Source organism: Anomalospiza imberbis, chromosome 1 (genome assembly GCF_031753505.1).
Source record: "Anomalospiza imberbis isolate Cuckoo-Finch-1a 21T00152 chromosome 1, ASM3175350v1, whole genome shotgun sequence".
Lineage (NCBI taxonomy): Eukaryota > Metazoa > Chordata > Aves > Passeriformes > Viduidae > Anomalospiza > Anomalospiza imberbis.
The window spans coordinates 2818538-2843502 of record NC_089681.1 but is presented as its reverse complement, the minus strand read 5'-3'; the positions used below and the strand labels follow the sequence as shown (position 1 = coordinate 2843502).

The following is a 24965-nucleotide window of genomic DNA, read 5'->3' as shown; positions in this document are numbered from 1 at the left end:
ATCCTCCCAGCCACTGAGAGCCCCCCAGGACTGGATCCTGCCCCACAGAGCCGCATGGGTGCCCCTTGCTGGGCCCCGGGAGCCGGGGGCCGCTGCAGGCGCGTCGGCCACGCTGATGGATGGGGCTCCCTGGGGTCTCCTGGGAGCGGCGGGCGGCGGGGCCGGGGGCTTTGTCTGCTGCCAGAGACGCTGCCGGGAATTAGCATCTGCCAGGGCCTCGGTGGCTCCGCACCGTCCTGCAGCAGCCCTGCATCATCCTCCCTACACTGCTCCGGAGCCTCCCGCTGCTGGCACCGAGGTGCTCGGCACCCGGCACGGGTCCGAGCCCCACGGTACTCCAGGCACCCCACAGCACCCTCAAGAGCCCAGGCGGGACCTGCCAGGCAGAAGCTGGGCGGGGGGCTGAGGATCCAGCTCTTTCCTCAGAGCCACTCGCCACCTCCGTCCCACCCGCCTGCCGGCAGCTCGCCCGGCACGCTCCGCAGCCCCAGGTACCGGGCTCGGGGTGGCACGGGCGCCCCGGGCAGGGGAGCCCGGCGCGGGGCACCGGGCGGGAGCGGTCGGCTGGAATCCACAGCCTCAGATCCCGGGAGCCGGGTGGGTTTCTGTGCGGCCTCGGCTTTGTCTCCGCCGGGGCCGGGATGAATGGCCCTTTCAGTTTGTGCCGTCATGTGTGCCGAGGGAGCCCGTGTGCCGGCCAGGCCTCGAACAAAAGGAGCCGGCGAGGGGCTGCGCGCGGGGCGGCGAGGAGGGGGCTGCCGGCAACCCCCGCTGCACTGCCCCCGCTGCGGCTCCGCGCCTGGGCAGGGGGCACAGCAGCACACAGCTGCACAGCCGGTGCGTGGGCACGCACCCGACCTGCCCTGACAAGGGCACACCCCCTGTGCCCAGCTGTACACCCTTCACACAGCCACACACCCTCTGTGCCCGGCTGTACACCCCTCACACAGCCATGCACCCCCTGTGCCCAGCTGTACACCCCTCACACAGCCATGCACCCCCTGTGCCCAGCTGTACACCCTTCACACAGCCACGCACCCCCTGTGCCCGGCTGTACACCCCTCCTACAGCCTCACACCCCCTGTGCCCAGCTGTACACCCCTCGTACAGCCTCACATCCCCTGTGCCCGGCTGTACACCCCTAGCACAGCCTCACACCCCCTGTGCCCGGCTGTACACCCCTTGTACAGCCTCACATCCCCTGTGCCCGGCTGTACACCCCTCACACAGCCACACACCCCCTGTGCCTGGCTGTACACCCTTCACACAGCCTCACACCCCCTGTGCCCGGCTGTACACCCCTCGTACAGCCTCACATCCCCTGTGCCCAGCTGTACACCCCTCGTACAGCCATGCACCCCCTGTGCCCGGCTGTACACCCCTCGTACAGCCTCACACCCCCTGTGCCCAGCTGTACACCCTTCACACAGCCACACACCCTCTGTGCCCGGCTGTACACCCCTCGTACAGCCTCACACCCCCTGTGCCCAGCTGTACACCCTTCACACAGCCACACACCCCCTGTGCCCGGCTGTACACCCCTCGTACAGCCATGCACCCCCTGTGCCCGGCTGTACACCCCTCGTACAGCCACGCACCCCCTGTGCCCGGCTGTACACCCCTCGTACAGCCTCACACCCCCTGTGCCCAGCTGTACACCCCTCGTACAGCCTCACATCCCCCTGTGCCCGGCTGTACACCCCTCGTACAGCCTCACATCCCCCTGTGCCCGGCTGTACACCCCTCACACAGCCACACACCCCCTGTGCCTGGCTGTACACCCCTCACACAGCCACACACCCCCTGTGCCTGGCTGTACACCCCTCACACAGCCTCACATCCCCCTGTGCCCGGCTGTACACCCCTCGTACAGCCTCACATCCCCCTGTGCCCGGCTGTACACCCCTCGTACAGCCTCACATCCCCTGTGCCCGGCTGTACACCCTTCACACAGCCACACACCCCCTGTGCCTGGCTGTACACCCCTCACACAGCCTCACATCCCCCTGTGCCCGGCTGTACACCCCTCGTACAGCCTCACATCCCCCTGTGCCCGGCTGTACACCCCTCACACAGCCCGCACCCCCTGTGCCCAGCTGTATACCCCTCGTACAGCCTCACATCCCCCTCTGCCCGGCTGTACACCCCTCGTACAGCCTCACATCCCCTGTGCCCGGCTGTACACCCCTCGTACAGCCTCACACCCCCTGTGCCCGGCTGTACACCCCTCACACAGCCCGCACCCCCTGTGCCCAGCTGTATACCCCTCGTACAGCCTCACATCCCCCTCTGCCCGGCTGTACACCCCTCACACAGCCTCACACCCCCTGTGCCCGGCTGTACACCCCTCGTACAGCCTCACACCCCCTGTGCCCGGCTGTACACCCCTCGTACAGCCTCACATCCCCTGTGCCTGGCTGTACACCCCTCGTACAGTCTCACACCCCCTGTGCCCGGCTGTACACCCCTCACACAGCCTCACATCCCCTGTGCCTGGCTGTACACCCCTCGTACAGCCACGCACCCCCTGTGCCCGGCTGTACACCCCTTGTACAGCCTCACACCCCCTGTGCCCGGCTGTACACCCCTCACACAGCTTCACACCCCCTGTGCCCGGCTGTACACCCCTCATACAGCCTCACACCCCCTGTGCCCGGCTGTACACCCCTCGTACAGCCATGTACCCCCTGTGCCCAGCTGTACACCCCTCGTACAGCCTCACACCCCCTGTGCCCAGCTGTACACCCCTCGTACAGCCTCACACCCCCTGTGCCCAGCTGTACACCCCTCGTACAGCCTCACATCCCCCTGTGCCCGGCTGTACACCCCTCGTACAGTCTCACATCCCCTGTGCCCGGCTGTACACCCCTCACACAGCCACGCACCCCCTGTGCCCAGCTGTACACCCCTCGTACAGCCTCACATCCCCCTGTGCCCGGCTGTACACCCCTCGTACAGCCTCACACCCCCTGTGCCCGGCTGTACACCCCTCGTAAAGTCTCACACCACCTGTGCCAAGCTGTACACCCCTCACACAGCCTCACACCTCTCGCACAGCCACACACCCCCGGTGTTTGGCCACTCTCCCCATGCCAGGGCATCAGTTCTGTGAGCTGTGGCTGAACCCGGTGCAGGTGGCGGCCCTGTGGTCAGCAGGGCTCCAAGGCAGCGGTACCCTGAGTGCCGCCAAGGCCAAGGGGCTCCAAGCCAGCAGCACGGATGGGTTGGGGAGGGGAGCCGTACACAGGAGACCTGACTCCGGACCGTTGTAGTGCTCTGCTGAAGGGTCTCCCAGCCAGCTGCGGCCAGATGCCTTCCTCCCTTGCAAGGACCGAGACCTCACCAGCCTCAGTGCAGACGTGGGCTGGTCCTGCCCGGCTCTGCACGGCCCAGTCACAACCCAGGGCCAGACGTTACCTGCAGGGCCGTGCCGGGCTCTGGCAGCGCCAGCAGCCGCTTCTCTACGGCGTCCAGCCAGTGCCGCAGGGCAAGCAGCTGCTCCTGCACCTCCAGTCTCTGCTCTGACCGCAGACAGGCTCTGGGGAGAGAGCGGAGACACACCAGGCTGTGGGGGACACGGCCACTGTCCCCCTCCGCACCGCCCTGAACTCCAGGCTTGCTGCCCGCCTGAGCCGAGTGTGCCACAGCCACACGTGTGCTCACGGCTGCGCTCCCTCCCGCCCTGCTCGCCCCAGCACAGCCAGCCCACGCCCTCCCCACCCCAGCGCTGGCCCAGAGGCCGGTGAAGGGTTCACCAGCTCCCCCATCAGGGTGCAGACACCCAGGCACACCCGCAGCTCCCGACACGGCCCGTCTGGCAGCGCCCAGCGGTGCCCGTACCTCTCCATCTCCTCCCTGTCCCACGGCGACCCCTCCACGCCATCTCCGGTGAGCCCGGTGTCTCCCGCAGCGCGGTGCACCTGCAAGGAGAGCAGAGGGGCGGTGGGCACAGGGCGCCAGGTCCTGGCAGAGGAGCGGGGGACAAGGCTCCACAGCCTTGACCCTGGCAGACCAGTGTGGAGGTTTGGAGCGTTGTTGTGTCTCCCCAGGAGAGCCCATCCCCACCAGCTGGGACAGAGCTCCCCTGGCCAGGATCCCCCCGTCTGTCCTGTGCTCCAGCCATCACCAGTACCTGTGGGTTTTGGCTTGGCTCCAGCTCCTCTGCATCCCCGCGGTACCTCAATTTCCCAACCTCTTTCAGCTGGGGTCACTCCCAGATCTCACTCTGCTGCCTCTCGGAGTACATCTGGTAACCCCTTCACCTGCTCTGCAGAGCCATGGTCCAGCCCCTGGCCGAGCCCAAACCAAGCCATGGCAAACTGACCCCCAGCAAAAAAAAAATTACAAACTGACCCACGGAAAACCCCCTGAAAAACCCCATGGAGCAGTGGTGGCTCAGACCAGATGCTCCTCAGGTGCTGCAAGTGCAGCCACTTCGCCACAACACACGGCAGCAGATGCCAGGCAAACAGCAAGATCTACAAACCAGCAGTGCCCTGGCACGGACACGGCACAAACAGGCAGCAGTTACTTTGTGCCCCAGTGGAGAGCAGGACTGGCAGGAGGGATCACACCAAGCCTGCACCCAAAGGCTGAGGGTGATGTTGCTCCCACAGCCCGGGAGCACTGTAATTAACTGGTCGCTGGTGAATAATTAAGCCAGGTCACCTGGCTGAGCACAAAGGAGGGGGAGACACCACGGTGCATCCTGTGAGGGAAATGGGGCACAGCCACAGTGATGCCACGAAGGTGGTGATGGGCCCAAGACCTAAGCAAGGACATGACAACATCTCCCACAAGATACTGTACCAGAGGAGCAGCCAGGGAATGTGGGCTGGATAAATGGGAGATAAAACCCCATGGTGCAGGAGGGACGTGGCACTGCTGCCATGGATGGACCCAGGGAAGGTGACATAAGGCAGCTGAGCAGGAGCAGCAGCACAAGGGGGCTGGGAGAGCCTGGGATACGTCTGCTGCAGAAGGAACCTCAGCCAGGGTCTGGTCAGGAGCCCCACCAGCAGCAGCTGAGAATTCCCTGGATGAGAGGAAGAGGCATCAGGCAGGTGCTGGATGCTGGTGCCACAGCAGTTCCTCGTGGTCAGAGTGCCAGCAGGGCTCAGTCCCATCGAGGACACTCTGGGGACATGTGCTCACAGCAGACACTGCTGTCACCATGCCATCAGCAGGACCCCAACCAACCCACATACCCACAGTGTGGCCACCAGCCCCAGCCCTGGCAGCATTGCCACCCACCAGTTGGATAAGCCACCAGCAGCGCCTTGCTTCCCCCTGCTCAGGGCCAGGTCAGTGTCCAGGGAGGGAGCAGGATGGCACAGCTGGGGCCACCGAGGCTTTATGGGGTCGTGGCAGCTCCGGTGCAGTCACAGGTGGACCCACAGCCCTCCTGCCCCACGCTGGTGGTCCCTGGTCCTGTGTGCCCCATGGTGAGCCCTCATCCCAGGGCAGCACCACAGTGTTACAATGCCAGCCCTGCGGCCAGAGGGCAGGGAACCTCCTTGGGCACAGGGAATCTGGCAGGTGGAGGATGCTACCGCAGGTGGGCAGACAGTAACAGCACTGGGAAACGCTCTTCCAGCTCAAATTCAGCCTGGGTCGGTAGGGCTGGGGCTGGGGATGGAGCTCCGATGATCGCTGCCAGCCTGCCCCAGACATGGTGCCAGCAGGGCTGTACCGGCTGCTCCAGTCGGGACGTGCCAAGAGACACGAGACCGCGAGGAGCAGCGAACCCCAGGCGGGTGCTGAGACGCGCTGGGTGCCCTCACGCCTCGGAGGGTCCCACAGCCGCCGCCTGCCCCGGCACGCTGCGGGGGGATGGTTCAGAGCGTGACAAGCGGAACAAACAGCTCTGGAGCTGCCTGACAGCAGCTCCCGCTGCCGCTGGGGGAGGCAGGTCCCGCACCGCGCTGCCCACACCGCACCACCGCGGTCCGCACTGCGCCTGGGGTCTGCCTGGTGCCCGGCAGGACGTGGCGGCTGCAGCCCTGCGGCAGCACCATCCCCGCTCGCCCCGTGGCCGGGGGACCAGCCAACAGCGGCCCCGGCACAGGCCGGGGGGGCACAGAGCCGGCAGCGCTTCGCACGGGGCACAGCCGCCCTTGGCCGGCGCACCCGGGCTCTGAGCCTCAGCGGCACGGCCGGGGGGGTCCCGGGGTCCCTGGCCATGAGGAGGTTCAGCGCCCCAGCGAGGGTGGGGGCGTGGGAGAGGCCGGTCCGTCTTTGTGGAGAAGCTGTACAGAGCGTTCCCGGCGCGGCGGGGGCCGAGCCAGCAGCGCCTGGGGCGGTGGGCACAGGGAGCTGGCAGCTGCTCTGTGCCAGCAGGGCCGAGGACAGCGGCCACGGGTCCCACGCGACGGACCACAGCCAGGACGGGGCGGTGCTGCCACTCACGCCCCGAAGGGCGGTGGGCAAACGCCGGCGACGGGGGGGCGAGGGACCCCTCCACGGCCGGTGCCTCCCGTGCCACCGCAGTGCTGAGGGATGGTTTAACTCGGGGGGGGTGGGGAGGGTTAGCTCCAGCCTCCGCAGCAGCAGCAGGGCAGGATGACATGCAGGGCATTAAAATGGGGAATATCACGGAGTTCTCCATGGTGACGAGTTTGGCCCGGTCACTCCCAGCACGCGGTGCTGAAGGGGCTGTGGGAGGGACAGGGGCTATCAGTGGGGCAGGAAGCTGACATGGAGCAGCACAAGATGATGAAGAGTGTCCGTGGACAGGAGACACCGCGCTGCGTGGGGGGAGAGGCCGGCTCACCCCAGGAGCACTCAGCCTGGATCTCGGGACATTCCTCCTCCTCACCCTCCTGTGGCCCTTTGCCAGCCACTGCGGGGGGGATCCCACAGCCTCAGGCACACCAGGGAGCGTCCCCATGCCAGGGGCACAGGGTAGAAGGGGTGTGGGGAATAGGGACCCCCTTGGCACATGGATGTGGGGAGCAGGGGTGTTTCTCACCAGGAAACAGAGCTGGACCCCACCAGTGTCGGGATGGGGGGGGGGGATGGGGGGCTTCCAGGCCATGACATGGGACTGGGCCATGGGTAAGAGGGCTCTTGGTGGTCTCATGAGCTTTAGCAGAGGTTACTCACCCTGGGGTAGGAGTTGGGAGGTAAGCAAGGAATATTTGGGGGAGCAGGGAATAGCTGGGGGACACAAGGAAATATCTGGGGGGCCAGTGAGGTGGGGCAGGGCCCCAAGCAGCTTGTGTCATCTGGGAGAACACCTTGCTGTTCTGGGACCTCTCCTGAGCCCCCTCAGTGGCTGCAGCAGCCTGCAGCCCCCCTGAGTCCCCCTGGCCCAGCTGCACCTAACGGCCACATCCCACTGCCCGTGGGGACAGACGGACGCTGTGGTTAATTGCTGATGGACAATGCAATTAACGTCCTACCCAGCCACCACCATCTGTCCCGGCCAGCCCCACCCGGGGCTGCTGACATGCTTGGCTGGTCCTGGCACAGTTGAGACCCCACCAGCCCCTGGACGTTGCAAGGGTCCGGCAAGGTCTTGACAGCTCTGGCACTCCTGGCACAGTGCCTGGGGCTCCCAGCACTGCTGCGGGATGACCCTCGTGCTCGGGGAGTCCCAGCACAAGTGGCACCTGCCTCACTGGGCTGGACAGACCCCTTGAGCCACCTGTGCCAGTGGCTGCACTGGTGTCTCCGGGTTTGCCAGGCTTTCCCTTCCGAATGCTGCTGCCCTACCAGCGGTTGCCAGGCCATCACATCCTGAACTCCCCGAAGCCCCTCAGCCTCACAGCTGACCGCTGCCATCCACCCACGACTGCCCCCACTGCCCAAAGAGAGTGCCCACAGCACAGCCCACACCGGGCAGAGGCCACGGCACCGGCAGTGGGAGCAGCACACATGGGAACAGTACCATGGAGGACAGCATCCCTGCCCAGTCCAGAGCCCCAGTGATGAAGGGACAGGTCTGTCCTCAGGCTCAGAAGCCCCCACAGCACCAGCAGCACCCACTCCCCAAAACCAGGGGTCCAGTGCTGCACCCACATTGACCTCCCAGCAGTGTCAGCTGTGCCGCCATCATGGGGCAGCTCTGGGGACGACCCTGTGGCCCTGCTCTGTGCCTGGCAGCACCACAGGTACACCCAGGCCCGTGGGTGATCAGACCTTTGGCACCCTGACCTGTGGCAGCCCATACAGCCCGTGGCATGAAGCTGCAGGAGGCAGCGGGAGCCCATGGCCACGGTGGCAAGGCCAAGGGGTGAACAGATCACGCAGAGCTGCCGGCTGGTTTCAGAGGATTCTCCTTTACTGCCCTTGTAGGGGAGCCCTGGGTCCGCACTGCTCCTTTTACAGACACTCCATGGCATGTACAAGTTTAGTGTTTTGCCCCCAAAAAGACATGTGTTTGGGTAATCCATGAACCCCCACTGTCCCGAAGAGTGATGGTCGGGGTGTGGGGGGCCCCGGGAGTGGGGACTGTCCTGGAGCCGCGTGCAGTGGCACCTCATGCAAAGCCAAACGGGGTCATGAGAGCAATAATGACACCAGAGGCAGAGGGTAACATGACAGGATTTACAGGTGGCAGATGAGAGCAGGTGGGAAGGAGGAGATGTTTTGGAGATCCGCAGTGAGCCCGACACCACACCGGGAGGCCATCCCCAGGGAGGAGGGAGTGTGTGGGGCGAGTGGGGGCCAGGTGACCCTGTGGGTGCTTCTTGGGCCATTGGCTGCTCGGGCAATGTGGCCCCAGTCTCTGGCAGGGGACTCTGGCAAGTGCAAAGGGTGAGGGAGAACGTCCCTGTGTCCTCAGGTGCGGTCCCACCGGCCTCAGGGCGGGGGACGGGCTCCATGGCGGCGATGAGGGGAAGTGGTATGGACATCCAGCCACGCTACAACAAAGCGAACAGAAAAGATGGGATGAGACAGGGAGAACAATCCATGAAATGAAGCTACCAAGCCCGGCCGTCAGTGCAGAGCACCTGCTGTGGGACCGGGACAGACCGGGGAGTTCGGTGTTACCTGCGCAGGTGAGCATGGCCGAGCAGCTGCTGCCTCCGGGGCTCCCCTCGAGCCCATCCACGACCTGCTGATGTCGGAGACCCAGCTCAGGAGCTCGCCCAGCGGCACTGGGAGGTCTTTGTTGGGACTGGAAAAAGACGTCTGCCAGAGAGAGAGCGCGTTAGCGCTGGCATGGGGACGAACCGGGGGATGGAATTACCGCGAAGAAGGAAAAGGAGGCTGAATTTACAGAAATCTGCTTATTTCTAACAAGAGTGTGTGCCAGGCTGCTGCAGCATCCCATGGCCCACCCTGTGCTGCAGGGGTCCCATGGCCCTCATACCCTTTGTGAGGGTCAGGAAAACCCCCACGGCTCCGGGGGCTTCTGGGGGCAGGAGCTGCGCAGACCCAGGCTGGGGCGCGGGCTCTGGCAGACACCTGCCAACGGGTCACAGAGCCACACGAGTGTGAGGAAATCAACCTCGAGCAGAAGCACTTCCCAGATACACGGAGAGACTGACAGACAGACCAGCCGACCGCGGCGGGCGTGTCCCGGAGGACGGGTGAGCGGGTGGGCTGGCGGAGGCAGGCACGCAGCGAAGCCCCTCGGCGGGCGAAGTGGCGAGCGGAGGCAGGTCCCCCCGCGTGGCGCGGAAGCACCGGGCAGCGCCAGCGCGGCACTTACGGTCAGGGCACCGGCTCTGCGGCGTGGTGGTGGGGACGTGCCAGGAGGCCAAGGCAGGGAGATGGGGCAGCTCGGGGGGCTGGGGTGCAGAGCCCCCTCCTCACTGCACTGAGGGCGTGTGGAAGGGGTCCAGGCAGCAGCTTCAGGGCTGGTGTGGTGTCTGGCTGTCCAGTGCCAAGGAGACGGAGATGTCCTCCTCTGGCACATTGGTTGCAGTGGGGTGCACCACAGGGCCAAGGCAGTCTCCTCCTCTGGGGTGCAGGGTCTGAAGCCGGCAGGTTAATTACAAAAGAGTGCTAAGTGGTTAGATCCAAACGGGGAACTGTTTTCTTGGTGTCCAGCTCGGCCGCGCCGTGCGCGAGCAGCGGCAGGATTGGCACGGCCAGGAGCAGGAATGGTGTCCGGCTCCTGGGGCACAGGGTGGGGAGGGTAGTGTGTATTCTCTCTTGTCTCTTAATATACAAACACTGTCAGCACATTCGCATATATTAATTTATTAGTCTTGTCTTTTTGGTTAAACTTGAGGCACTGCTTTGGGAGAAGAGTAGAGGTTCAAAATTAAAAAAAATACTAGTGATTAGCCAGCAGCGTTGCCACATGCGGAGCGGGTGAGGCGGCGCCTCGGGGGGCTGGCAGGTCTCAGGCCACGTGGAGCAGGAGCCCAGACACCCTGGGGCACTCCCTGCTCGCCTCCCACCCGCAGCTTCTGGATGTGGCCGGGGCGAGGGCAAGGGCAGCCTCCTCCATGGTGCCCTGGGTACCCTCTGTGTATCTGCGCCCGAAACTTGAGGAGGAGTAGGAGGAGGAAGAGAAGGTCATGGAGAAGCCGGAGCCAGTGGCATCAAAACTGCCACGCCGGGAGCCTGAGCGGGAGCCGGTGCGAGAGCCTGAGCGTGATCCGGAGGTGGAGCCGGCGCTGCTGATGTTGTAGGGACTGTAGTAGCCCTTGCTGGACTGGGAGGAGGCCTCCAGCAGCCGCAGGCCGGTCCCATCCTCAATCATGCTCCGGTCCATGGCGTCCTTGTAGGAGATCTTGAGCTTGGTCTTGGGGCAGGTGAGGTACTTGGAATAGGTGTTGACATCCCGCAGCTTTTGGGCAGTCCGCGCGTCAATGGTGCCCTTCTGCAGCGCCTCATCCAGGGAGACACGGCCTGGGGCATCGGGCTCGATCAGGCCCCCTGTCAAGTACTGCACCTCCAGGAACCGCTGCCCGGCCTCGTAGTACAGCCAGCCCTTCTTCAGGGCCTGCGCCGCCGACATCTTCGTCTTGGTCCGCGGGTCCTCAAAGCCGTAGAAGGCCTTCTGCGCCAGGTTGATGCGGTCCACCATGATCTTGTCAACCAGGCCCTTGGTGACCGCATCAGCAACGGTGCATTTGTCACCAGTGTTGGGGTCGATGATGCCCCCGGTGCAGGCCTGAGCTTCCAGCAGCCGCTGCCCTGTGATGTTGTCCACCAGGTTGCGGCGCATCGCCTCCGTGATGGACACCTTCTCCAGGGTGTCCGTGTCCAGGATGCCTGCCACTGGCCCAGTCTCTTCGGTTGGGTCAGTCCACATGGAGATCTGGGTCCGTGACAGAGCTGGGCTTACAGTGTAGGAGGAGGAGGATCCAACTGAGGACGACCGTGATCGGAAGCCGCCCATGTTGCCAGAGAGCATGTCAGCAAACTCAGTGATAGAGAGGGTGCCCGAGCGGTACTGGTCCAGGGCTGACTGGTCAATCAGACCCTTGCCAATGGCATCATCGATGTCATACTGGCGCCCCGAGCGCCTGTCGATGATCATGGACTTCACCACGCCATCGGAGGAGGAGGTGGTGATCTCCTCCCACTCGCACTCCTGCTCTGACAGCTCCAGGTAAGTCTGGTGGTCAATGAGGCCCTTGCGATAGGCTTCATACACGGACATCTCCTTGCCTGTCTCTGGGTCAACGATCACCACCCGGCGCTTGCGGACGGAGGACTTGGAGGAGGTCTTCCTCTCCCGCTTTTTCTCCTTCAGAGGCAGGAGGCAGAGGCCGGTCTCTGGGTCCGTGATGCACCGCTCCATGAGCTGCAGGTAGGTGAGGTTCTCCTCCGTGTTGGGGTCGAAGAAGCCCTTGGTGTCATCACTAGGGTCCAGCAGGATCTCGTTCATCTCCTCGTCAAAGAGGCCCCTCTTGTAGGCCACCTCCACAGGCAGGCGGTGGCTCTCCTCAGGGTCAATGATGCCTCCCGTGGCGATCTGTGCCTCCAGCAAGCGGATCCCGTGGTCCTTCAGGATCAGACCCTTCTTCATAGCCTGGAAGAGGGAGATGAGCTTTCCGGTGTAGGGGTCACGGTAGCCGGTGACGGCCCTCTCGGCAGAGAGCAGCTTGTCCTTGAACTCGGGGCCCACAATGCCCATGCGCACAGCTTCCTCCACTGTCAGCTTGAGGCCCTTGATGGGGTCAATCACATAGCCCGTGGCCGCCTGCGCCTCCAGGAGCTCGAAGGCAGTGCCAGGCCGGATGATCCCCTTCTTCATGGCCTGGTAGATGGACAGACGCTCCTTTGTGGAGTCCACAAAGACGCCAGCAATGCAGCTGGTGCCCTCCAGGAACTTCTTCAGGTTCTTAGAGACCTCCTCGATAGAGGTGAGACCCTCCTGGAGGCGCTGGGCTGTGGCTTCGTCCATCACCTGCGAAAGGACCAGCTCCTCCACGGTGATCTGCTTCCTCAGCCCCCGGAAGGTGAGCTTCCGTGTGTCGCAGAGCGGGAGCAGGAGGAGCCTGGAGCTCTCGTCCTTCCGGCACCGCTTCAGCAGCTGCGTGTAGCTGAGCTTCTCATCTGTGGAGGGGTCCACGTAGCTCCGCACCTCGCTGGGCTCCGACAGCATGTCATACGTCTCCTTGTTGATGAAGCCCCGCTGGAGGGCCACCTCCAGGGGCAGGTGGAAGCCCAAGTGCGGGTCAATTATGCCACCGGTGGCAATCTGTGCGTCTAGGAGCTTGAGGGCCTCTTCGCTGGGAATGAGATCCTTCTTCATGGCCTGGAAGAGGGAAATCTTCTGTTCACTGTACGGGTCTCTGTAGCCGGTCACAGCCCTCTCCGCAGACAGGAGACGGTCGTGGATCTCTGGCCCCACCACGCCCTTCCTGACTGCCTCATCAACAGTCAGCATTTCATTCTTCGTGGGGTCGATCATGAAGCCGGTGGCTGCCTGGGCCTCCAAGAGGGAGCGGGCCACTTCGGAATTGATCAGCCCCTTCTTCAGCGCCTGGTAGACACTGAGTGTCTGCTTGGAGGAGGGGATGTAGATGCCAGCCACACAGCCCGACCCGTAAAGATACTTCCAGACAGTCTCCACGTCCAGGAGCTCCCGGAAGGTTTTGGAGCCCTGTTTCAGCAGGTTGTAGATGTCCTGTGAGATAATCCTGGCCTCGTAGAGGTCCTCGGCTGTGATGCGGCGGCGGACGTAGTCATAGGATGTGAGATTCTGCTGCCGGATGATCTCAGTTTTCTCAATGATCTCGATGATAATGATGATCATGCGCTCCTTGGACACGCGGCCCGACTGGAACTCCTCCATGAGATGTTTACGCTGCTCCTCGGGCAGCAGGTCCGAGTGCATGACATCCCACAGTGACATGGAGGAGCCTGCCCGGCTGCCCACGGGGATGTCCACCTGTGTCTCCTCAAATACCTTCCGTGTCTCTGCTTCTGTGTACATGTGAGTGGTTTCCACCACCTTTGGCTTCTCAGGCTCCCGCAGAGGCAGCAGGTATAGGCCCGTCTCGGGATCCTCGATGCACCTCTCCTTCAGCTGCACATAGGTGAGGTTCTCCTGAGTGTTGGGATCGAAGAAGCCCTTGGTGTCATCACTGGGGTCAGAGAGGGTCCGGTTCATCTCCTCATCGAAGTAGCCACGCTTGTAGGCCACCTCCACGGGCAGGCGGTGGCTGTGCACGGGGTCAATGATGCCGCCGGTGGCGATCTGGGCCTCGAGCAGACGGATGCCGTGCTCCTTGACAATAAGCCCTTTCTTCATGGCCTGGAACAGGGAGATGGTATTGCCCGAGTAGGGATCCTTGTACCCCGTGACAGCCTTCTCAGCCGACAGCAGCTTCTCATGCAGCTCAGGCCCGACAATGCCAGCCTTCACCGCCTCATTGACGTACAGCTTACGGTTCTTCACAGGGTCGATCAAGAACCCAGTGGCTGCCTGGGCCTCCAGGAGGACCACGGCAGTGCTGGGTCTCAGCAGGTTCCTCCTCATGGCCTCATAGATGTTCAGCTTCTCCTTGGTGGCCTCCACATAGACACCAGCAATGCAGTCACTGCCATGCAGGAATCTCCTCACCGCATCTGTCTCCGAGAGGTCCTTCACTGATTTCTTGCCTTCCTTCAGCTGCTCGTACTGGGTTTTGCTGATGATGCAGGATTCCAGCAGCTCACTGGCTGGCACCGGAGCCCGCAGACCACTGAATGTCAGTTTCTCCTGCTTTTTGGTCTCTGCCTCCTCGATGATGGTGATCACAATCTTGATGATCTTCTCGATTGTCACTTTGCCGGTCTTGTACTGCCGGAGCAGCTCCCGCCTGTGCTCCTCTGTGAAGTATTCAGAGTGGATCAGTTCCCAGATGGTCATTGTCTGGCCCTTCATGCTGCCCACCGGGACCTCTATGGTTGCTTTGTCGAAGCACTCCTTGGCCTGGCTGTCGGTGTAGACCTCCTCCTGCTGTGACTGGATTGCCTTGTCAGACAGGGGCAGCAGGCACAGGCCAGTCTGCTTGTCGCGGTGGCAACTCTTCTGCAGCTGGGCATAGGTGAGGTGTTCCTGGGTGTTGGGACAGTAGAAAGCCCTGGCATCGTCTTGGAACTCAGTCAGAGCCTTGTTTATCTCTGGGTCGAAGTAGCCACGCTTGTAGGCGATCTCAAGCGGGAGCCGGTGGCTGTTGACGGGGTCAATGATGCCACCAGTGGCAAGCTGGACGTCCAGCAGCCGGAGCCCAGTGTCGCTGGGGATGAGGCCCTTCTGGAGTGCTTGGTAGAGGGAAACCGTCTGACCTGTGTAGGGATCCTTGTAGCCAGTCACCGCCTTCTCTGCCGACAGCAGCTTCTCGTGGAACTCTGGCCCCACCACCTCAGCCTTCACCGCCTCATCCACGGAGAAGAGCTTGTTGCCCACAGGGTCAATGATGTAGCCGGTGGCAGCTTGTGCCTCTAGCAGGGGCAGGGCAACCTCTGGCTTCAGCAGGTTTCTCTTCAGGGCCTCGTAGAAGGTGAGCTTCTGGCCTGTAGACTCCACCAGGACACCAGCGATGGCATCCGTGCCCTTCAGGTACTGCCGTACGGACTCCATCTCTGCCACATCCTTTACGGACTTCTTGCCCTGGTGCAGCTGGTTGTAGAGGTCCTTGTTGATGATCTTGCTCTCCAGCAGCTCGGCAGCAGGCACGGGGCCCCGCAGGCCCTCAAAGCACATCTGGCTCTTTTTCTCACTTTCCTCCACAACCGTGATGACAATCTTGATGATCTTCTCCACTGTGATCTTGCCAGTCCTGTACTGCTGGATCAGGTCCCGCCTTTGGTCCTCAGTGAAGTATTCAGAGTTGATGAGCTCCCAGATGGTCATCGTCTTCCCTTGGAACCTGCCAAACGGTGCTGTCACCGTGGCCTTCTTGAAGACATCCTTGGCTTCCTTGTCAGTGTAGACCAGCTCTCTAGCTTTGGCTGCTTGGTCAGTGAGTGGCAGGAGGCACAGCCCTGTGTCCGGGTCAGTCACGCACCGCTCCATGAGCTGCAGGTAGGTGAGGTTCTCCTGAGTGTTGGGATCGAAGAAGCCCTTGGTGTCATCAGTGGGGTCAGACAGGACCTGATTCATCTCCTCATCAAAGTAGCCACGCTTGTAGGCGGCTTCCACAGGCAGACGGTGGCTGTTGACAGGGTCGATGATGCCGCCGGTGGCAATCTGGGCCTCAAGCAGGCGGATGCCGTGATCCCTGACGATGAGATCCTTCTGCATGGCCTGGAAGAGGGAGATCTTGTCACCTGTGTACGGATCCTTATAGCCGGTGACAGCCCGCTCGGCCGACAGCATCTTGTTGTGCAGCTCTGGCCCGATCACTCCCTCTCGCACTGCCTCGTTCACCGAGAGCCTTGCATTCCGCACGGGGTCAATGATGAAGCCAGAAGCAGCCTGTGCCTCCAGGAGCACCAGTGCTGTGCCTGGGCTGAGCAGCTTCTTCTTCATGGCTTCGTAGATGCTCATCTTCTGGTTGGAGGGTTTGATCAGCAAACCAGCAATGCTGCTCTTGCCCTGCAGGTACTTCTTGACATCCTCCCTCTGAGAGAGCTCGCCCACACTCACGACACCCTTTGCCAACTTGTCTAAGCTCTCCCTGCTCAGAATGCCGGCATCAGCCAGCTTCTCTGCTGACACCTTCTGCCGGATGCCGTCAAAGGCGAACTCCGGCTCCCCATTCTGGGCTAAGCCATCCATTGCATCCCGGCCATTGGGCACAGCCTTGACATCCAGCAGCTGCGTTGTCGTAACCGCCTCCCCAGGCAGGTCATCTGTCTGGATCATGATCTCCCGTCTCTGGGCCAGGGCAGCCTTGTACTCCTCCTGCATCTGCTCGAGCCTCTCCCTCAGCTTCTTGTTCTCTTCTTCCAGAAGTTTCTCCTGCTGCTGTCGCTGTCTCTCCAGCTCCTGTAGCTCTTCCTGCTTGTGCCGGACGTTTTCCTCAGCTTCCTTCTGATGCTTCTTGGCTTCCTCTAACATAGCTTTCAACTGCTGCTTCTCCTGCTCCATCTCCTGCTGCTGCCGCTCCTGCTCTGCCTTCAGGTTCTGGGCTTTGTTCACCTCATCCTTAAAGAGCTTCTCCAGCTTCGATTTCTCCTCCTCAATGAACTTCTCCTTCTGCAGCAGGGCATCTTTCTCCGTCAGGAAGCTCTGCTGCAGGAGCTGCGTCTCCTGACGGAGCTGAGCCTGCTGGGCCACCTGCATCTGGGGTGGGAGAGAGAACAGTGCGGTCAGACACCCAGGAGGGCAGTGGGGGACTGAGGGTGGGCTGAGGCAGGGGGACGGGCGGCAGGGGTTGCACGGAGGCACAGAGTCACCCACACACTCCCTACGCCAGGTAAGAGTTAAGGAGCAGAGCCGGGGTTAGGGAGCCACACACAACATGGGGCAGGATGAGCAGGGGAGGGACACAAGGGAACCCCCAGCACTAAGGCTGGGAGCTGGGCACAGAGAGGAACACGGCAGGACGTGCCACAGGGTGGAAGAGCCAGCCCAGGCGGTGGGGATCCCACCTCCATGGCTCCAGGGGTTCTGGGTCCTGCTCCGACGCTGCCTGAGGGGTTTGCTCCACCGCCTCCAACTTTACGCACATCCCTGACCTGCACAGGGGGTCCAGCCCCACCATCCCCAGTGATGGTCCTTGGGGACCAGCCCAGGGATGGTGTGGGCTGGCTGGGAAACGGGACAGCCTCCCTGTGTACCACCACCACTAAGGGGCACCCACAGCCCAGTACCTCCTCTGCCTTCTGCTGCAGCAGCGCTGCCTCCTGCTTCAGCTTCTCCTTCTCCTTCTCCAGGTCAGCGATGGCCTTCCGCAGCTTTTCCGCATCCTCATCGCTCTGGTGCCGCTGGATCTCCAGGGTGTGCACCATCGTCATCTTCTCCTGTGTGGCCAGCTCAGTCTCATGCAGCCTCTCACTGATCTCCTCCGCCTGCTTCTTGAACCGCTTGGCTTCCTCCTCGGCCTTGGCCTGGGCCATGCTCATCTCCGCCACTTGCAGCTTGAGGCGCTCGGCCTCAGCTGTGATGTCCAACTGCCGCCGGCGCTCAGCCTCCAGTGTCTTCTGGAAGCCCTCAGTCTCCTCAGCCAGGCGCTGCTGCATCTGTTCCTTGTCCTCCTGCAGCTTCTTGGCATGTTCCTGTGCCAGATCCTTCTGCTTCTGCAGCATTTCAGCCTCGGCCCGCAGCCGCGTGGCCTCCTGCACCGCCTGCATCTTCTCCTTCAGCATCTTCTCTGCCAGTGCCCGCTGCTGTGCCAGGTCGTCCTCAGCCAGCTGCCGCATGCGGGCAGCCTCCTGTGCTTCCACGCTCAGCCGGGCCACCTCCTCTGCCACCTGCTTCATCTTCTCTGCCTCCTCCGCCAGGAACTTCTGCGTGTTGTCCTTGTCCTTGAGGATCAGCGCCTTGTTCTCCTCCTCGATGCGGCTCTTCAGCTTGGCCAGCTCCTCCATCTGCACCCGGACCTTGAAGAGTTCCTCCTCCACTTGGGCCTTCTGGCGGACGGCGTCTGTCACCTCCTCCTTCAGCCGCTGCAGCTCCTCATCCAGGATGCCCTTCTGGTGGTCTGTCTCATCCAGCTGCAACTTCACCTTGGTCAGCTCCTGCTCCACCTGCGCCTTCTGCCGCAGCGTCTGCTCGGCAAACTTCTTGTGCTTCTCCATCTCGGCATCGGCCAACTGCTTCTGCCGCAGGGCCGCCTGCTCTGCCTGCGCCCGTTTTGCTGCCTCCAGCTCGGCCTCCTTCCGCAGTTTCTCTGCATCCGCCTGTGCCTGTGCCTTGGCCTGCGCCTCCTCCTCTGCCCGCTGCTTCAGCCGCTCAGCCTCCTCCACGCGCTGCCGGGACAAGCTGGCGTCCTGCTCGGCCTTGCCACGGGCAAACTCAGCCTCCTCAGCCGCCCGCCGGGCCCGCTCAGCCTCCTCGCGCAGCCGGTCCAGGAGGCTCTGCTCCTGCTGGCGTGTCTGCAGCAGCTCCTGCTCCTTCTGCTGCACGGCAGCCAGGTGCGCCTTCTCCTCCGCTGCAATCCGCTTCTGCGCTGCCTCCCGTGCCAGCTGGATCTGACGCTCGGACTCCTTCTCTGCCAGTTCCTTCTGCCGCCGCGCCTCCTCCACCATGGCCCGCAGCCGCTCCACCTCCTCCAGGGCCAGCCGCCGCTGTCGCCCGGCCTCCTCCTCGGCCGCCAGGATAGCCTGCACCTTCTCTTCGGCCTCACGCCGGCGGCCCTCCTCCTCCAGCGCCAGCGCCCGCTGCCTCTCAGCCTCCCGCTCCGCCTGCTCCCGGCTGCGCTGCACCTCCTCTGCCTCCCCACGGATGCGGTTCAGCTCCCGCTCCAGCTCGCTCTTGCCAGCTGAGGCCCTCTCGAAGCTGGCCTTGAGGGCGCGGATCTCCTCCTCCACCTGTCGCCGCTGCCGCAGCGTATCCTCCACAAGCCCCTTCTGCCTCTCCAGCTCGCTCTCTGAGGAGCGCTTCAGCAGGGCAATCTTCTCCTCAATGTCCTGCTTGTGTTGGGCCGCCTGCTCCTCCAGCAGCTTGCGCTGGTAGGCCTCGTCCTCCGCCAGCCGCCGCAGCCGCTCGTTTTCTGCCTCCTTCTCCTTCAGAGCGATCTCCGCCTCCGCCTTCAGCCGCGAGGCCTCGTTGATGGCCGCCAGCTTCTCCTTCAGGATGCGCTCGGCCTCAGCCCGTTGCCGGCTGGCCTCCTCCTCTGCCAGCTGCCGCTGCCGCTTGGCCTCCTCGGAGAGGGCACGCAGGCGGGCGGCCTCCTCGGCCAGCTCCCGCAGCTTGTTGGCCTCCGCCTCCAGCCGCTGCTTGGACTTCTCACTGCTGGAGCGTGACTCCTCCTCTGTCTTGGCCTTGCTCTCCAGCAGGACCTCCATCTCTGCCCGCAGCTTGGCCAGCTCCTCCTCCAGCTCTTTCCTCCTCTGGATGGCCTCGTTTACCTCACCCTTCAACCGCGAGAGCTCTTCCTCCAGGAGCAGGCGCTGCTGCTCGCCATTCTCCATCTCCGCCTTCAGCCGGATCAGCTCCTGCTCTGCCGCCAGCTTCTGCTGGGCTGTGCCCTCTGCCAGCTCCCGCTGCTTTTCCAGCTCTTCCTCCGCCAGCTCCTTTTGCCGCACGGCCACCTCCTCTGCCTTGGCGCGCTTGCGGGCCTCGCGCTCTGCATCCTCCTTCTGCTTCTCGGCCTCCTCCTGTGCCAGTGACTTCTTGTGGGCCACCTCTTCAGCCTGCAACCGCAGGCGCAGCGCCTCGTTGGCCTTCTGCCGCCAGCGCTCCAGCTCCTTCTCAGCCTCCTCCCGCGAGCGCTCAGCCTCCAGCTGCTGCTTCTTCAGCCGCTCAGCCTCCTCCTGCAGTTGGGCCACCACATCGTGCTCCTGCTGCAGTGACAGCTCCAGCTGCGCTGTCTTCTCGGCGAAAGAGAGCCTCTTGCTCTGCAGCTCGGCCTCAGCGCTGCGCTGGGCCACCTCCTGGGCCACCTGGATCTGCCGGTCCTTCTCAGCCTCTGCCTGCCGCATGCGTCGCTCAGCCTCCTCCGCCTGCAGCCGCAACTGCTCCAGGTCTGCCACTGCCTTCTGCTTCTCCCGTGCCGCTTCGCGCTCAGCCTGCACCTTGCGCTTCAGCTCCTCCTCCGCCTCCCGCTTCTTCTGGCTCTCCTCCTTCACCTGCCGGCGCAGGCGCTCGGCCTCCTCCTGTGCCTGCCGCTTCTGCCGCTCAGCATCTTCGGCACGTGCCCGCAGCTCCTGCAGCTCTGTCTCTGCGCTCTCCCGCTGCTTCTCGGTGCTCTCCAGCTGCAGGCGGATGAGGCGGATCTCCTCCTCCACTTTCTTGCGGTTGTATTCAGCCTCCTCGATCAGCTTCACCTTGGACTTGATCTGGTGGTCCGAGTTCTGCCGCAGCTGCATCAGCTCCTGCTGGATGTTCTGCTTCTGCTGCTCGGCATCCACGGCCACCACCTCCCGCCGGGTGACCTCCTCCTGCATGCGGAGCTGCAGCTCCCGCGCCTCCGCCTCCGCCTGTGCCTTGGCTTTGGCGTGGGCCTCGGCCAGCTGCCGCTGCTTCTCCAGCTGCGCCTCCACCTCCGCCAGCCGCTTCCTCTCCTCCTCTTTCAGCTTCTCGGCGGCTTTCTGGAGGGGAAAGAGGGTGCAGGGGACAGAGAGGGGAGAGAGAGACAAATCACAAGGGATGCGATCGCGCCGTGGAATCGATGCTGGCCCAGCCGCACACTGCCGAGACAGCCGAGGGGTGGCAGATGCGCGTGGAATGGCTTCGGCCCCTGGGCCACCGCACGAGCCGGTGACGCCAGCTTCCAGAAGATGTGTGGCACGACAGGGGACACACGACAGCACAGGCAGACAGGCAACAGGAGCCAGACAGCAGCGCAGGAAGCCACGTTCCAGAGAGAAGGGACAAAGAGCGAGCGGAGGAGCCCAAGCGATGAAGACGATGCGAGCAGCGTGCACATCACCACCCTGGCTCCCCCTGTGAGGGGCCTGGCACAGACAGCCCCTGTCGTGGGGAAAGGAGAGAGACGGCCGGAGCACTGGGAGCAGAAGAGAGGGGAGCGGTGCGAGGGCGGTGCCAGCAGAGCCTTCCCTGCCGGGAAAGCCTCAACAGGAGAGAGCAGTTCAGCTGGTTCAAACCCCTCCCAGCTCTCTCCAGGGCAACTGGGAGCAGGGTCTGCCAAAGGGCCAACGCAGCTGGCACCCGGCTTGGGGCCGTGCCGCAGCACGCGCACCACATGCACTGTGAGCGAGGCAGTCGCACGCCCCGCAGGGCCCGGGCACAGGCAGCGCATGCAGGGGAGCCAGACCCCACACCGGACCCCTGGTCCCGGAGCAGCACAGACTGGAGGAGGGCCAGGAGGAGAGGGCGAGCTGTGGGGGAGGCGGAGGGTGCCGCGGGGAGAAGGCATGCGCAGAGTGAGTACCTGGTGCATGGCTGCCAGAGTCATCCTGGTTTTTTACCCTCCATTAGATCCCCACCAACACAAATATTCCCCAAGAAAAAGCACTGGCAAAGTGGCTCCAAGGGCAGAAACCAAGAGTTAGAGAGGTTACCCCGCGCCAGACCCCACGGGCCAGCGCCCAGCACAGCAGCATGCGCAGGCAGGTGCTGACTGCACCACGTGTATCTGGGAAGTGCCTCCTACCACCAGTCACACCAGAGCCCCCGATGCCCAGAGCCAGCTTGGCTCGGAGACCCGCTGTACACAGAGCCAGCAGCCTTGCTCCCAGGAGCCCAGCAGGGAGCAGGAGCTAGAGGCCGTGGGCCAGTATTAGTGATAGGGCCAGAGTCATGGCCATGGGCCAGTATTAGTCATGGGTCTGGAGCCACAGCCATGGGCCACTGTTAGTGATGGGGCCGGGGCTGGAGTCACAGCCATGGGCCAGGGTTAGTGATGGGGCTGGAGTCAAGGCCATAGGCTGGCGTTAGTGGTGGGACCAGAGTCATGGACGTGAGCTACCATCAGTGATAGGGCTGGAGTCATGGCCGTGGGCTGGTGTTAGTGATGGGGCCAGAGACCCCGTGAACTGCGTTCCTTTTGGTTATACAGCTGGCCATGCCGCCCTGCACCGCTCCCTACCTCCTCGTCCTCCAGCCGCCGCAGTGTCTCGGTGATGAACTTGATGTACTGGGTGGTGAGCGTGGTCAGCTCGCTGTACTGCGTCCGCAGGTCCACGTACTGCGGAGACAGCGGGTCAGCACGAGAGAGGGGAGCTTGCCCGCGGCCCACCGGGTACCCCAGCAACCATGGGGCTGCACGGAGGCAGGACCACGCGCCACATCCCCAAATCCACCCCCTCAGTGAGCAGCCACACCCCAGGAGCTGCTGCAGGACATCCCAGGGCAGTGAGACCCCTCCCTCACCTCCTGGATGATGCTGTCAGATGCCGACTGCACTTTGGGCTTCTTGGCCGGCGATGCCACTGGCTCCACCTGTGCCTTGAAGCTCACCAGCTGCAGCTCGTAGTCCTGATGAGGAGAGGGTGATCAAAGCTCTGCTATGTGGGATGAGCCCCCTGGCCACGGTGCTGTCAGCCCACCCCCTGACAGGACACTGTGCTGCCTCCTCAGCCCGCCAGGCAGTGAGCCCACCTTGATGGCATCGATGTACTGCTTGGCATAGCGCTGGCACTCCTCCACCTTCTCCTTGTGCTGCTCACACTCCTCCAGCAGTTTCTGGGGAGACATGTTGGGGTGAGCCCGGGCTCCCCATGGCCACCCTAGAGCACACCTCACCCCACCTTGGCCAGGGATGGCCAAGAGCACCCCTTGCTCTGCCATGGCTGGGAATGGCCAGGAGCACCCCTCACCCTGCTACAGCCAAAAATGGTCAGGAGCATCCCCCATTCCACTGGGGATGGTTGAGAGCACCCACCATGTGCCATAGCCAGGGATGGTCCCCCTCCTGCTGCAGCCACCCAAGAGCAACACTCAATGTGCCTCGGCTGGAGACAGCCAGGCACTCCCCTCACTCTGCCACAGACAGAGATGGGCAGATCTGCTGGGGATGGCCAGGTGAATCCCTTGCCACGCCACGGCCCGGGATGGCTGAGAGCACCCCTCGTCCTGCTGGGGAATGCCCAGGAGCACCCTTCGCCCCACTGGGGATGGCCAGGCACACCCCTCACCCTGCTGGGGATGGCTGGGAGCACCCCTTGCCCCATGGCCAGCCCAGCCCTACCTTCTCCTGCAGCAGCTGCTCACGCACGGCCTGGCTGTCGGTGATGGGCACGGCCTGGATGGCCTCCTGGCGCTGCCGGGCATCGCGGATCCACTGGCGCAGCGCGTCGCAGCTCTGCCGGTAGTAGCCCAGCTGGCGGCCCAGCTGGTCCAGCTCGCGCTGGCGCAGGTCAGCCTGGCCCAGCACGGCCTGCCAGCGCTCCAGCAGCTGCTGCACCCGCTCCCGGTACCGCTCCAGGTCCACATCCCGCTCGCTGTGGCCGCGGACCATCCGCTCGTTGACGTCCTTGGCCTTGCCGAGGTCGGTCTCCAGCGTGCTGAAGAAGGGCTGGTGCCCCTCGGCCTGTGCCCGCAGCCGCTGCGGCAGATGGGCACTGGTCAGGGCCAGCCACGGTGTCCCCAGCCACCCCCCAGGCTCCCCTTGGCACCCCCAGAGCCCCTGGTACCTTAAGCTCAGCCTTGCTGGCCTCCAGCTCAGCCAGGTCAGCCGGCACTGCCTGCACGTCCTTCAGCTGCTCCTCGTACTTGCGGAGCAGCTCCTCAGCGCCCTGCGTGCTCCGGATCACCAGCCCGATGGTCTTCAGCCTGCGGCAGACGGACGGGATCATCCGGGAGCAGGAGTGAGATGGGAGCGGGGCGGGAGCAGGATGGATTAGCCGGGATCAGGGTGGGAGCGGGCAGCTCAGCAAGAGCGGTGCCACAGACCCAGGAGGGAAGAAAAAAGGGGAAAAGGAAAAAATAGGGGAAAAGGGAATAAAATGGGGGAAAGGGAAAAAAAAGGGGAGAAGGGAAAGAAAAGGGAAAAGGGAAAAAAAAGGAAGAGAAAAAAAAAAAGAAGAGGAAAAAAGGGAAAAAGGAACAAAAAGGGAAGAGGAAAAAAGGGGAAAAGGAAAAAAGGGGGAAAGGAAAAAAGGGAAAAAGGAAAAAAAAGGGGAAAAGGAAAAAAGGGAAAAGAAAAAAGGGGGAAGGAAAAAAGGGAAAAAGGAAAAATGGGGAAAAGGAAAAAAAGGGGGAAAGGGAAAAAAGGGAAAAAGAAAAAAAAAAGGGAAGAAGGAAAAAGGGGGGAAAGGAAAAAAAGGGAAAAAGAAAAAAAAAAAGGGAAGAAGGAAAAAAAGGAGAAAAAAATTAAAAAAAGGAAAAAAGGAATACAGGGAAAAAGAGAAGAGGGAAGGAAAAGAAAGGGAAAGGCATGCTGGCTCTCCCCAGGCTCCCCACGGCCTCCCAGCTGCCCGGGCTCGCTTCCAGCCCAGGAGCCGCTGAGTGCCGGAGCCAGGGCTCACTCACTTCTCCAGGTAGATGCTGGACAGGCTGTACACCTGCTCCATCTTCCGCAGGGTGACCTCCAGCTCGGAGCGCAGGACAGGGGCTGAGCCCGCCTGCTCCGGCTGCGCCAGCACCTGCTCCGTCTTCTCGCTGACTTTGGCCAGGTTCTTCTGGATGCCCTCCAGCTCCAGGTGTGTTTGCTGCAGGGAAGGAGGCCCTCAGTCCTTGCTGGCTGCAGGTCAGGGCCAACCCCCGACCAAATGTTCCCCACCTCGTGGACCCCAGGAGGGGAGGAGCAGGGGAAGGCTCTGCAGCCCCGTCGGTGCAGGTGGACAGGGGAGGTTTAGGAGGGATATTGGGAAAACTCATCCTGGAAAGGGCTGTCCAGCCCTGGCACAGCTGCCCAGGGCAGGGCTGGAGTGCCACCCCTGGGGAGGTTTTACAGCCGTGTGGCTCACTTGGGGACATGTCAGGAGTGGCCTTGGCAATGCTGGGGGACCGGGTGGACTCAATGGGCTCTGAGGGCTTTTGCAACCCAAACCATTCCCCCGGGCCCGTCCTGGCACTGAGGTCCCCATCTGTGCGCGCCACACGTGTCACA

At 63.0% G+C, this 24965-nt stretch overlaps 1 protein-coding gene across 1 annotated transcript in view; it reads right to left on the bottom strand.

Annotated features, from left to right (window-relative positions):
* The window catches only part of PLEC (plectin), a 93136-nt gene that overhangs the window by 29049 nt on the left and 39122 nt on the right, over window positions 1-24965 (bottom strand). The window contains exons 26-36 of the mRNA XM_068177291.1: window positions 24386-24564; window positions 23548-23686; window positions 23103-23459; window positions 22514-22597; window positions 22286-22390; window positions 22002-22100; window positions 17161-20541; window positions 10310-16630; window positions 8998-9138; window positions 3721-3920; window positions 3418-3538 (exon numbers count right to left, since the gene is read on the bottom strand). Coding sequence (XP_068033392.1) covers window positions 3418-3538; window positions 3721-3920; window positions 8998-9138; window positions 10310-16630; window positions 17161-20541; window positions 22002-22100; window positions 22286-22390; window positions 22514-22597; window positions 23103-23459; window positions 23548-23686; window positions 24386-24564 — 11127 coding nt within the window. The remainder of the gene's footprint in view (window positions 1-3417; window positions 3539-3720; window positions 3921-8997; window positions 9139-10309; window positions 16631-17160; window positions 20542-22001; window positions 22101-22285; window positions 22391-22513; window positions 22598-23102; window positions 23460-23547; window positions 23687-24385; window positions 24565-24965) is intronic.